The sequence below is a fragment of the Seriola aureovittata genome, chromosome 10, assembly GCF_021018895.1.
Source record: "Seriola aureovittata isolate HTS-2021-v1 ecotype China chromosome 10, ASM2101889v1, whole genome shotgun sequence".
NCBI classification, from domain to species: Eukaryota; Metazoa; Chordata; class Actinopteri; order Carangiformes; family Carangidae; genus Seriola; species Seriola aureovittata.
Window position 1 is genome coordinate 22531515 of NC_079373.1, and position 14209 is coordinate 22545723.

Here is a 14209-nt window from a genome sequence, read left to right on the forward strand (position 1 = left end):
GAAACTAGGAGCATCACGGAAGGATCAAATCATGATACATTGCTAGGAAGGTACAAAGGCATCAGTTTTGTTCCAATTTTATTTCAGTCTTAACATCCTAGTCCGGTAGGGGGCGGTAGTACACACGGAAGCTGGCTAGTCAGGTCAGATCAGGACAGCTAGAAGAAGAAGTCCTCCACCGCCCCCTCCTTCTCAGTCTCCGCCTCCCCCTCCTCTCCAGTACAGAGAGGGTTTAGTGGAGGCACTGGTGGAATAACGCTAGGAGAAAAATATCTTTCCTCCCTGCGATTACAAACTTTGGTTTATTTAGGCGGAGTTGGAGTGCAAGACAACATGTCGTCTTGGGCGAAATCATCTGCAGCTGCCCGGCGGCCGCCAGCTAACCCAAACGGAAGGTAAGCCCTGTGGTCCCCTGTAGCAAGAGCAGCATTAGCAGCTAGCATGCTAGGTAGCACCCGCAACACAAAACAAAACGGCATGGCACGGCAATTTAACGATAATAAATGTTAGCTATATTTGATACGGTCCTGAAAAAACTAATTGTGTTGTGCAGTGCTCAACAATTGCGTCTGTATCGGAGAGCAGCGCCTTACCCCACCAGAGAGGAGAGGAGTGAAGAGCTCAAGGATGCCCTGGAAAGGTACAAGCCTGTACATTGGATTAATTCAAAGCCACCGTTTCATAAGGTTAATGTGCTGTGTTTACCTAGTAGTTAATGTATAACAAATTATAATCCAGTTACAGTGTTTGAGTAGACAGTAGACAAGAACAAAAAAAATATTGTAGTTAGTTCTATGTTTTCATTTTAGGTTAATTTGAAGGCAAACTTTGTGTATGTGTCTCAGAGAAAGAAAATACAAATTTAAACTCTAGGTTCTGGGCTTGGTCATATAATCAATTCAGTAATACCATATTGATAAACTGTTTCTGATATTTTATATGTTACATTATAGAGTTGAATGCAAAAGTTTGCACAAATTACATATTTTGATGACGTCAATGCACTGTTACTTTTATTTTCATGACCTTTAAGGAATAGAAAAAAACTAAACAGTAGCTTGCAAACAATAGTCTTTCTATTCTGTGCTTGTTGTTACAGTTAGTATTTCAGAAATTCACATCTGATTGCTTTAGCACTGCAGATGTTCTATAATATTAGAAGAAGAAAAAAAATTAGAAAAGCTTACAAATGAAATGTTTGCTACAGTGAGCTGAGCCATTATTTGTGTGTGCTGATCAAATAATATACCATGAGAATGCAATACCATTAACTGGTTCATTAATTTCTGAATCCCAGGCTCCGTGATGCATGCTTTGCTGTTGATGTTGGATTTAAACATTTTAAATAAGAGGAACTCTGTTTCTAAGTGTTTGCAACATATTCAGTCGTATCAAGTCATCATGTAGAATGACCATGTGAATAGTTTGCATAGAAATGTCTCCTTCATTACAATGTAGCATTAAAGATGCACCTGTTTCACCACTTTTCTTTCAGTTATGAGGAACTAGAGCAAATGCAAAACTTCAGTGGAAGTGTAAAGTATGAGGCCTACAAGCATCAGCCGAATGGTGAGATGTTGTCTTCATATTGTTCACTAAAAAAACATTAAGTTTGCACCACATAATTATTTTTTCTGTGCTTTTTTGATATGAGGCACACAGAACTCTTGCACACCAGGACATAAAAAAAAAAAAAAATTAATTAATTCTTGCAAAACTTCTCATTATGAAAGAGCAAGCTGCATTTGTTCAATAACTGATATCTCATTGGTTTACAAGTTTACACATAAAATGCATTAACTGATAGAGTACCATTTCATCATGAGTAGTGCTTCAGTGCACATAGATGCACTTTTGATTGCAAATTAACCAAAAATATAATTTATCCACCTGCATATGCCCCTCTCTCTTTCATCCTCTACTCCTTCTACCCCCCCTTCATTGTGTCCCAACCCCGTCACCTTCCTCTAACCCCCAGCCAAGCCAGAGGGCTCCACTCCAGCAGACAGACGTAAAGCCCTGTATCAGAGGTTCTACAGACAGGTGCAGGAGGAGAGGAAACCGCCCGACTGCGTGGTGCTCTCTGTCACCAACCAGTGCCTGTGAGTACTTGCAGAGAAACAATAAAAATTACAAGCAGCTGAGGTGGAAATGTTTCACATGCAGGGTTTGATAGTTTATACCTGACTGCCAGTCAGTGAGACAAGATTGATGGATGTCATTTAACTGTACATTTCTTTTAAAGGGTTAGCCAAATGTTCTTACATTTGTCTCTTGTATTTGGGCTCAAGCATTTATGTATGCCATGCATGCTCATTCTGGTGAGACTTGGCTTTAGTGATTCAAGTCCTCACTGACCCTGATCCTCTGGTTTTACTGGTATTTGTGATGGATACAATCTTCAAGACTTGCTAAATGCAAGTGTTATCTCGAATAGAGGAATCCAAGTTTGGCAAGGCTTAGATACCATCAACATTTGATGAGTTTGTGTTTGTGTAATGAGGACCTCTCTTGACTAACTACCCACAACAAAAATAAACATTGTAGGTGCTTGTGGAAACATACCACTTGTGATTATATCATTTCTGGCAATGAGTTTATTTATAAGTCTTTTAAAAATCAACATATCTGGCTTCTACTAAAATTTACTTCTTATTATAGTTCCAACCCGAATCCATTTAGAAGTCAGAAGTCATGTTTCACTTAATGTTAAAGCATTTGATACTTAGTTAACTTTGCTCCCACACATCCCAGTTTACTCTTCTGGCTGCCAGTCTGCTGCTGTTGATTTCACTGTATTAGTTTAAGAGCTTTGTTTGTGTTTTACATGTTGCAACCTATTAACATATTGTTGATTTTGGTCTTTTCATGGGGTTCGTTGGTAATAACAAAAACATAGAATATTGTAGTTATTATTTCATCATGATTTTTTAAGTTCAGTAGTATACAGCCAGTAAAGCTTGGTGACTCGCTATTTATACAGTTTAAAAATGAATATTTTCAATATTTTCTATGCTAAGTCAGTGTAGTTGTTGTGGGAGTAGTGCACTAAGGACAGGCAGTAGTTGCCCAGCAGTTTTGGACTTGTTAGATTCAGCTGTTAAAGATAATCACTTTTTTTTGTACATTTGGCAGCAGCACTCTCAGTGATCCTTAGGTATGCAAACTCTACAGTGAGGTGGTAAATCATCATCAGTCATGATGACAAAGAAAAGGAGGGACAGGTTATCCTGTTAAATGGCTTAAAGGCACAGTTTGCTTTCTATGTTGTGTTGAATGATTATGTCTGTCCCATTCATTTTGATTTATGATCACTAACATGGTCCCTGTTTCTCCTCCTTACAACAATAATATAACAAAAAGACTCATGCCATTTTCCTTAAAAAAAAATTTCAAACTAGTTTGAGACAATGTGAATTTTGTTTATACTCCGGCCGTCCTTCTATTGCCCTGGTATCGTCCGGAGCATACTTTGTTGTATATTTTGAAGTTTCACAAACACCAGCTCCAAATTTCACCCACTTCATTTAATATGATTTGCTTGCGCAAAAAGAAATAGTGAACATTAAGAGCTGTGTTTTAGTGTGCTGTCAGCAGAGTGACTTTTCTAACCTCTAAGGTGTAACACATCAAATCACTATCCATGTTCATTCATATAACCAAGGTTATATCAATATCTGCATATTGAAATTATGTAATCCAGGCTACCATTTCAACACAGTAAGTACAAACTGACTTCTCTCATTTCTCATGCGCGCACACACACACACACACACACACACACACACACACACACACACACACACACCCACACACCTGTCCACCAAAGCTTCAAAGTTGTAGAATATAGTCTCCTATTGAAACGTCATTACACAACATTCATATTCACTGTACATATCAAATACAACTTGAATAACATTCTCACAAAAACAACCTTATTTCATCAAAAGCTGCTATTGTTGCATGTCACACTACACGCACAAGTCAAATGTTCTTTATTTTAAGAAAACATATAAATTAATCAGCCCTCAACCCATTACACAAAGCTTATTCTGTAACGCTAACATTGCTGCATCTAAGGTGCAAAGTAGTTGTGGTCAAAGTACATAAAACATTTACACTCACTACACAAAGCAATATCAAAGAGGTAATTCATGCACAAGATACTCATACGCAGATGGCACCTGTGAAGTTGTGCCACATATGGCAGCTGGGTCTGCATGTCTGCATGTTACTGTGACACAGTTAGAGCAGCTTACTTACTAGTGGCCTAACTTGGGGTGTAGTAATAGCACAACAACAAAATAGATTGAATTTATGAGAGTCATTGCATGCTTAACAAATGCTCGTTATACTTTTTAAGTGAGAATATACATGTAAATGAGCTGTATTCACTGCGATTGTAAATCCATATGTTTTGTGGTAAATTCAAGAATATAGGTCTAAGTATTAATGTAATTTCTTCCTTGTTCTTTTATTTTTTTAAAAGCATTTTATGCTTTGACTGCAATTAATGTCACAGATATGTTTTTATAGTTTCACATAGTATATCGTCATTTAAATTTTTTTTCTGGTGCCAGCTCTAATCTTACAAGGCTAATTTTCCCAGAGTTGCAAATTAGCCTTTTAAATAAATGCACTAACGACTAATACAGGTGCAGGTGCTGTGAGAGAGTGGTATCTACAACTGTAGCTGCAGCTGCAATATTAAATGTATATTGCAGATTGTAAAGCAATTCCACTTCGTAAACCTCTTTTGAATGGTAAACACTCTTTACCTCTGTAAGTTTGAATTCCAGACGTGATCCAGTTTCACTCTGAAGAAAAAAATGTACCATGATATTCATAGAAACTTTTCAAGCCACTCCACTGCAACATAAATTAATTTTATTCTGTCATTCTTGTCGCTGGTACATTCCAAACAAAAAATATGGCCATCATTTCAAATTACACTTTCTTTGATTGGCTGCTGACGACAAAATGCTAGCACCAAGCAGATGCTGTGTTTTTTTTTTTTTTTTTTTTTTTGGTTCACCCAAATTTTCTCAAGCTGCTGCGCCTCCTTCTGTGTCAGTTGATGACTTCCCATAGCTCTTTCTGTATCTGCTTCTAACCAATTTGCACATGTATGGTTGTTGAATGTTGGAGCAAAGTGTGAATCTGGGAAGAAGCCCTTTCTCCATGACCCATGGGGACTTAAAATCATGTAATTTACCACTGATACTTAAGAAAGTTGTGATGTAAAATGCCACCAAACTTACCCATGTCCAGACATTCATCCACGACCATATCAAATACCACCATTTAGCAGAGTGGTCTCAAAATTGCAAACTGCCAATAGCTGCTACAAATGTTTGAAGGATTTTGGTGTAGCTTTTTCCTTTGACAAAAGGACCACGGTAATTTGCATATTCAAAATGAATTCACTTAAGTCTTCCTTATGAATAAAATACACTGTTACCTGATATATTACATAAACACATACTACAACACTAAACACATCTATGAGAGATCCAAAAACCTGTGTACATGCCATTTAAAGCTACACTTGGTCCATACACACAGAATCCACCACCAAAAGGAATGATGACTCATGGTTACGTTTTTATTGGTAAAGCGCATTTTAAATTAAGTCATAACCTTCTGTTCCTCTCAGAGATATAATTTAGGTTTCTCTACATGCCAGTTGAGTCAATTAACATAGAAATGTCAAGTTAACAAAGTGTTTCTCTTCCTCTCAAAGGGATTACCCCAAATCGCTAAGCCAGTGCTTGCAGGAGCGTGGCCTGTCAGTGGAAATGCTCTACCTTCAGGCGGAATCAGGCCTAACCCGGGCCCTGCAGGATGTCCGAGCAGACGGCTCCCCGTTATGTATTCTGGTGGAGCAGACAAACATAGCTCTGTCCTCCTGCACTGTTATCATATTCTCAGAATCCCTCAAAAGTAAGTTCGTACCCCTCGTATTCCTTAAAATTTCCCCAGACAGCCTCAGTTACAACCCTCCATCCCTCTTCCAAGCTCAGTTCGGTCTAATGCGGTTCACGTTTTATGTTTATTCTACATCACCTTTGTAAATCCAAATAAAAACAAGAAATACTACCATTAAAACACAAACACGTAGAGTTCTGAAGCTACAATTCTGCACTCAACTCTTTGAGTGTAAAACGTTTGTTATTTAAAAGTCCCAAATAAATCATATCTCCTCAATATTCATTCACACATATATACACATAATATGATCAGCAGTGTGTTAATCTTCGCAGACTATCCACTGGCTAACATTACGTAACACTACAAACCTAACATATTGAATAAAGTCCAAAAATAGCAAAGTATGTATGTCCAAGGAAAACTTTGCTTTCTTACAATTTGTTCCATTTTTGTGGTGCGGGTCAACAGTTCTAACGGGTAACATTTTAAATCACAAAATGAATTGCAGTCATCTATGAAAGCGGTGACATTGCTATAAAATGGGTCCCACAATGCAAAAAATGCAAGTGGTCAGAGCAGTTATAAAGAAACCAAACTACTAGTCAAACTACTTGCAAGAGAAAATGAAATCAAAAGGTGTAATTATGACACAAACTGTCTGTTGTAGACATTGTACTATTGTTTACAGACAGACTTCCTGTTTCAACTGACCTCACTTGCCATTGTGGTGCTCACTCAGTTTTTCTGTGTACTGTCGGTATGATCATCAGACCGCTCATGCTTGTTGCTGTGTTGTAACTATTTTTTTTTTAGCAATTATCATTGTCATGTTCTCACAGTACATTGTTATCATAACCTATAGAACAGATGACCCAAGCTACAAAAATAAAACTCAGGTTGTAATAAAGTGTAGTTTCCCTTGAGCGGACTCAGTGTGAAACTTCTATGCCGTTCACATTGTGAAACAGTTGCTGTGTGTCAAATCGGAAACTTCAGTCGGTACACTTCCATGTGCTACACTGTGTACACACTATACTCAGTGGCGTAATGTGCGAATTTGGACAGGGTGGTGTCATCCCAAATCAAACACTGTCGTTGCGCCCTCACCGGAAATGACTAATGCAACATGTGACCACCGTTGTTACCCGCCTGCCGACTGCGTTGCTAACTTGACTTCAGTTGAATGTTTTACTTCCCTGCGTGTGCTCCCTATGTTATGTGACATAGAAATTAGGCTGCCATCAGCGCTGACAATGTTTCTCCTTCCTCGGTCGTCGTTTTCACAAGTTTGAAAATACCCTGGTGGTCCCTCCTTTTCCGCTACGTGGTCATGATGGCGACCGTAGAAGGGTGAGAAGTGTCCATCGTTTTACACTAAATTTTTTGACCAATTTGAGTGTACCATCGGGGTACTTATAGTGAACTGCATGTTGCTATACTGCCGCACTCAAAATAGCAAGTGTGAGTATGAAAGTTTGCGAATTGAGACACAGCAAGTGATATGGTCAATATCTATATCGGTTCTGCACTAAACTGTTCAAAAAACAAAATCAACAAATTGCATGCAGAGCTGTGCTTCCCTACCACAGCTATTTCACAAAAACTGATCGCACATCATGCACATGCACAAACAAATCTGCATAATACAAATAAGAAATTGGGATTATATAAAACAAGAACATCACAACTGTGCAAAGTGATGTAATTGTACTATGATGATGCTTTTCTGTGTAGCTCACAACAAAACAAATGAAAACCAAAAGATGACCTAAATACATTTTTCGTGTTGTCCACACACGCAAAATAAAATCAATGAATGCATGCGCTAAAGCAAATATAATTAGAGGAATTATTTATTGTAGATCATTTAAATACACAGATAATCTAAAGTTTCATTGTTGTCTGACATCACATCTGAATCCATGTTACAGAAATTGTATGTTCAGAAATGTAATTTAAATTCAAAGTAACTGATAAATGTACATCTTTACACAAATTGCATGCCCCCCCCACCCCCCACCCCCCAACAAACCACAACTCACATTCAAAATTACCTACCAAAGTACCATTCGCTGATCCCAACATCACATAAAACAAGAAGCATCTCAGTATGACCTTTAAGGACCCCACCGATTTCACTGGTATTTCTACGGATATTGTCTTGTCTTATTTCATCTCTTTGTCCCACTTCAGTCCCCTGACACCTCACCATTAACCCTCCCATTTTCCTCCCAGTCCATCGCAATATGCCCAAAGACCAGGCCATGGACTTTGTTGCAGCTGAGTACAGTCGTGGTCTTGTCAAAGAGCGTCCGCCGAGGGACCCCGCAGACATAGCAGCACAGGCATCACAGCTGCTGGATGACTTTCTTGATCGAGAAAAGATCGAGCGCCACAGTGTTCCGTCTGAGACACGGCAGCTCCTCGTACTGTTAGCTGAGGGGGTGCATCTCTACCCAGAGGAGCTGGAAACCGTCTCGGACTATGTTCGTTCCCGGCAGGAGCACATACAAGGTGAGACCCTGATTACACTGTAGAGCTGGGACTGGTGTTGTCAGTATTCCTGATTACAACTTTAACCTGTTATCCTCTGCTTTTCTGGTTGTTTTGGTCGCAACATCCCTCCTTATTCTGATTCTGTCCTCTTTCTGTATTTCTCTCTCTCCAGTCTCCAACATTGAAGGGGAGAGAGGGAACATGTTACCTCCGGGACTGGGAAAACCGCCTCCTCTGCTCCCTACTCCACCTGGGCCCCCTCAACCTCAGTCTGCAGGCGGAGGGGGGCCCATGGTGGACCACTCCCCTCCTCCACCTGCACCTCTCTTGCCTTCACCAGGTTGGGCTGCAGACTTAACCACTTTCTGAAGAAAATTCTGATAAAAGTGTTGGAACAATATCCCGACAACCACATTTATTTATTTATTTATTTATTTATATATATATATATTATATATATATATATATATATATATAAATAAAAAATCTAACTTTGTTCACCCTATAATACATTGTATTATATGCATCAATGGCAGAGGCCTCTAAATTAATTCCAGTTGTGCTGTCTGCCAGATATCTACTCTCCCTGTCCTTGGTAACTAACTTGTGCATTTATGAATGTGTGAATGTGGTCAAGCTAAAACAGGGTGTCATAATGTATAATTTGCATTATTAAATTTCTGCAATGCCACGTTTATATTTACAGTATGTGCTATTATCAGTTTTAGTGATATTTTTGGGAAATCCGTGGTTCTGATCTGGAACAATTTCAAAAAGACTTGATGGACAAAAAGTTTTTTCACCAGTTTGATTTAATGTCAGTATCAGTGTGTAAAACTATTTGCAAAGACTTTAGAAATTACTGTAGCAAGGGAATCCAAAACAAAGAATAGCCTTGCAGTGAATGTGTTTCTTTTCTCCCTTTTTTTTTTTTTTTTTTAAGGTTCTTATCCCAAAACCAAACCTCCTCCACTGCTGTCCTTACATCGGCCTCCTGGTCCATCACTAGGAGCTCCAGCTTCACGAGGCCTCCCATCCTCACACAGCCCCTACGGTTCCCCTGCTGTGTGTCGTGGGCCCCTACTCCACCATCCTCTTCCATACCACACAGGCCCCAGGGGCCCTCACAGTATTCGAGGAGCCCCCCCCTCCCTAAAGAGTTCACGCCCTCCGCTTCTCTCTGCTCCAGGTGGGTCGCTTATGATTTTTTCCTTCGCTTTTGTCTGGAAATTAATTTTTCTTCTCCTTTTTAATTAGATGTGTACTGGTTAAGTATGTTCTGTAAGATTGTTATCCAGCATTTATATATAGGTACCATGAATTAAGAGACTACACTGGGTATAAACAAAGAAAGTTTCATTTTAACTTGATGTGTCTTTTTTTTGTTTTGTCTTGTCTTTTTTCCCCTTCGTCTCTACTCCTCTCTCCCTCTGATCAGGACCCCCTCTTCCTCGACCGAGTGGCCCGCGACATTAACAAATGACAGAGACGTGCACACACACACTGTTACACATGCAGACTGCCAGCAGTGTGCCATTTCGCCTAACTTTAGAAGAGAAGACTCGTGGCCCCTGAGTAGGTTCCTGTTGTGACCTTTTTAAAAAAAAAAAAACAAAACAAAACAATGGTAAACCACTTTCAGTTAGATACAAAAGATGGTAGTTAATGTTATATATTATCATGTTATTATTGTGGATGGATTGAGGCAGGATGGCATGGAGTATTCTTCTGGATGATAATTTTCCAATATCCCTCTCATTCATTTTTTTTCTCTTTATAATGTACTGCGTTTCTCACACAGTCAACCCAGTTTGTCTCTTTAAGCTCCATAAGGTAGGTGTAGGTCACAGGGACAAGCTGCACATGAGAAACACTGAATATTATGTAGCTGAATGCAAAAAAACCCCCAGAAAACAACAGGACAGCTGTTCGATATTTAAGCAACAAAAAAGCAAAAGGTATTGGTGGTCACATGGTGGTATTAGGAATTTAAACTTTTATGTATATCATGAATATAACAAGTAGCCTACCTGCTGTACACAGTGTCTCAAGATGGTGCTTAAAACTTCATGAGGATTTCCTCAAGGATTCTCCTGAGGAGAGAATTCAACAACCAATTAAAGTTTGTGTTTATAAGCTATATTCTTGGCTGAAATTGTATTTTATTTATATCTAAATTTATTTTTGACATAATAAAAAGTAAATAGTCTTAAGGATTTTTGTATAATGGTTTTCATCCTTGCATTTACAACGTTTGGCACCTTTTTATGACAAATAAACAAATCCTATAATTTGTCATATTCAATTTTTTTTATTTTTTTTTTTTATAAACATAGTAGTGACAGGACTGAAGGGAAAAAAAACTACCACATACCTTGGCAGTGAAAACATTCTCCCTCTCACATCTTGGGTTTTTGTAACCATTTTTTGCCACCCAGATTAAAACATTTACTTTGATTTTGTGTTGCATATAATCACAAGAGCCAGCCTGAAATGATTGCCAGGATAACCTAAAGGAATATGAATCTCTTGATATATTCTTTGTCAGTAATTTATGTGCAAAGCAAGTCAACAAATATTACAATTTTCATTTTGCATGATGTTGAGTTCAGATGTCCATCTTAATACATAATGTGTAGGATAGCTCCATTGCAAAACATCAGGCCATGTTCATGTCGTGTTCTGTCATTAAAATCAATTTTAATCAGCTCTTCTGTTAAATTTCAATCAGTTTGGTGGCAAAATCTGATTGTTTGACATGTGGCAATCACATTTGCTTATTGTAATTCAGGGAAAAAACTCACAGGTTTACTCCATAACAAACAATTAAACACTGAAACTTTTCTGGCTCTGTGCTGTTGATTGGTTTTTATTATTTTTGACTTATTTCTAGAATTTGTACAATACTTCATTCGCATTACTCTTGTGTGGCAAGTTCAGATAAGGCACCAATGCAATTATGAAGAGAATCACAGCTTGTACTTTATGTCCTGTACTGTGTAGTGAATTGCAAGATTTTTTCTAGTGCTATGAAACCGTTTGGGAAGTCTTCCACGTTTTATTTTAACCATCAAAGTGTGACAGATCACTGGTTTCACGGATCACTGAAAGCAGTCGTGAGATTAAAAAAACCTTGAACATTTCTGTTTTGTAGATAATGCTCAAATCCTGTACACTCTCTCTTTTTTAAAAATTTATATAAATTGTAAATGTTCAGCACTTTGTGCTGTGGATTAGTCATATTTTCTTTGATGTGCAGCAATGTTAATGTTCAACAGGTATGGAGGGGGAAAGAGAAGATAGCTTGAATATTTCTGATTTGATTAGATTTTCATAGTTTTTTCTTTTATTCAAAACAGATTGAATCATAACGAATAAAGTTGACATCAATTTAAGTACACGCCCCTTGTGAATACTGACTGACGTGTGGCAGCACTCAATCACTGGATATTTGGCAGGATTTGTAGCACTAGGCATAGATTTAAATGTGAAAGTGAAACGTAATCTAATTTAGTTAGAAAGATAAAAATCAAAGTAATTGCATGTTCCACGTTCAGTGGTGTGGAAATCGTCGTGTACCTTCGTTGGTGCTTGTCAGTAACCTAGCAGCAGATTTGTGTGAAATGTTCTTTTGACCTCATGATGTACTTTTTGACTAATCAGCAGTTGTGCCTGATTACACACAAATGATCTGTATTTCAATCAGTTGCTATGTAGTTTCTAAAAGTGATGATTTTAGGTTTGTCATAGTGGTTAAATACATAGGCTAACTTGTGTTTGGGCAGCAGGCGAGGAGCCATGCTGGAAGGTGCAGTTAAAACAGTGTCATAGTTTATCACGTCTGTCTTTAAACAATAGACAGGTGCTCACATGTACAACGAAACTGGTTCTGCTCACTGTCACTCTTCCTCCTGTTTACATTTCAAATGGAAGGGGTGGGTGACAAAATCCAGTGTGCAAAAAAACTACAGTCCACAGTTTATGTGAGGACATACAGCAGTCTGAGTTAGACAAGTCAAGTGAGTGTCTTTCAAAAGTAGTATTTTTAATTGAAATTCCCTCTTTGGCAGGCACAGGTACAGAAATTGTGTTGCTGTTAAGGGAAGGTGGGGGTGGGGAAAGTCTGAAGCCATCTCCCCGAGGAGAGGTGAATGACAGATCGATGAAGTTCAAGAAATACAGGTGGCTTGGGGGAAGTGTGAAGTTGCTGATGTTTGTTTTATATTTATACTTGACATCCCTTTACACCCTCACAGGTATTTTCAATCTCTTTCTTTTCAGGTTTATAATTATGTGAGGCAAGCTATTTCAAGTAGCCTGCCCTAAGAGTGACAACAGTACGTCATCCTAGTCTATTAGGTTAATTAAGTGAAAACACCTATTTGATGCACCACGGGTGTTTGGGACTTTCAGTTCATGTGAGATGTCAGAGATTGTGTAGCGCTATCCTGAAATTATTTCAACTCATCAAACTCAATGAACCAGTAGGAATAATAAAGTTGTATGTTTTCGTCAACCAAACTAAGAAGGATCAGAGACGTGTTAGGTCAGTCTAGCCACACTGTCCTGCTCTAATCAAGCATAATAAGTGAAAACAACTGTGAGGGTGCGGCACCTGTGCACACCTGATTATTCAGGACTCCACATTTGCCGGATCTTTTATCTTTTAGATTTTTATCTAGACATTGATCATGAAAGTATTTTATAACCATGTGAAGCCAGGTACTCCTCCAACCTCATGAGCTGCGGATGTACATTAGCAAGTACTAAAAACTAATTCTACACACACACACAATACCAGTGGAAAAAACAAAAAACAAAAGAGTAAGTGAAAGTGAAATAAGTGACCCATGTAAGTTTGCAGGTTTCGGTACATAAAATAAAACTCATTACATGCAAGCCCTGGCCAGGTGAACTAAAAAAAAAAAAAGCTCTTAGGATGAAGTTATGCTTTATAAACTCTAGATGGCGACACTCACCTGCTTTTTTGTTCATACCCCAGTAGGTCAGACCCGCAGGACTTTACAATAACGGTCCTCAACCTATGAGGTTGCCACTCATGCTACAGAAATACCCCACTACTACACTGCTGTTAATAAACTGGTTACAGATACACAAAAAATGCCAAAATGTGTAGTGTTGTAGAAATACCTGCAGTACTTGCTCAACAATGCACAGGGAGGTTATTCTTTCTTAATTTTATTGTTTTTTATATAATGAAAAATCTCTTTTTTTTTTAAATATATGAGATGTATGTAATGTTTGCCTTATTGTAAATCTGACTGATTTTTTAGAGAGAGTGAGTTGCACAGTTTTCTTTAAATTTACAGGAACCCGTATGATATCAACATTGAGTTTCCTGGTAACCGCTGAACATCTTTACAAGACAACAATCTAGGTTAAAGTCAAGCTAATAAGAACTATTACAGTTCACTAAAATCTATCTGCAGTAGTTAGTCTTTTTTTAAAACCTGCAGAGTTAGATTAACGATGGAGAAAAATGATCTCATTCTGTATGAAACCCCTTTAAAAAGCATTCTTCTTGTACATCTCTATCCAGGTAAGTTTTTTTTTCTCTTGTCATAAAGTTTAAACTGATTCTACTTTAATGTTTTTTTTTTTTTGTATAAAATGCAATTAATAACTTCTCATTTGAAAACTGCTGTACAGTCTGAGGCACGAACAAACACACAGAGGGTGAATATGCCTGAATGTGTCTGGTATTCTCCTCCGTGTTGGTGCCTCCTCCTCCTCCTCTCTTCCAGCTGTGGCTGCACTGCTG

At 38.2% G+C, this 14209-nt stretch overlaps 1 protein-coding gene across 1 annotated transcript; it reads left to right on the top strand.

Annotated features, from left to right (window-relative positions):
• Positions 1-65: 65 nt before the first annotated feature.
• si:ch211-216l23.2 (uncharacterized protein LOC565061 homolog) lies at positions 66-11270 on the top strand. Its single transcript, XM_056388143.1, has 9 exons — positions 66-395; positions 554-640; positions 1496-1569; positions 1979-2102; positions 5744-5943; positions 8167-8445; positions 8600-8767; positions 9371-9616; positions 9866-11270. Exons 1-9 carry the CDS (start codon positions 334-336, stop codon positions 9901-9903), a joined length of 1278 nt encoding a protein of 425 aa, XP_056244118.1. The 5' UTR covers positions 66-333; the 3' UTR covers positions 9904-11270.
• Positions 11271-14209: the final 2939 nt, after the last annotated feature.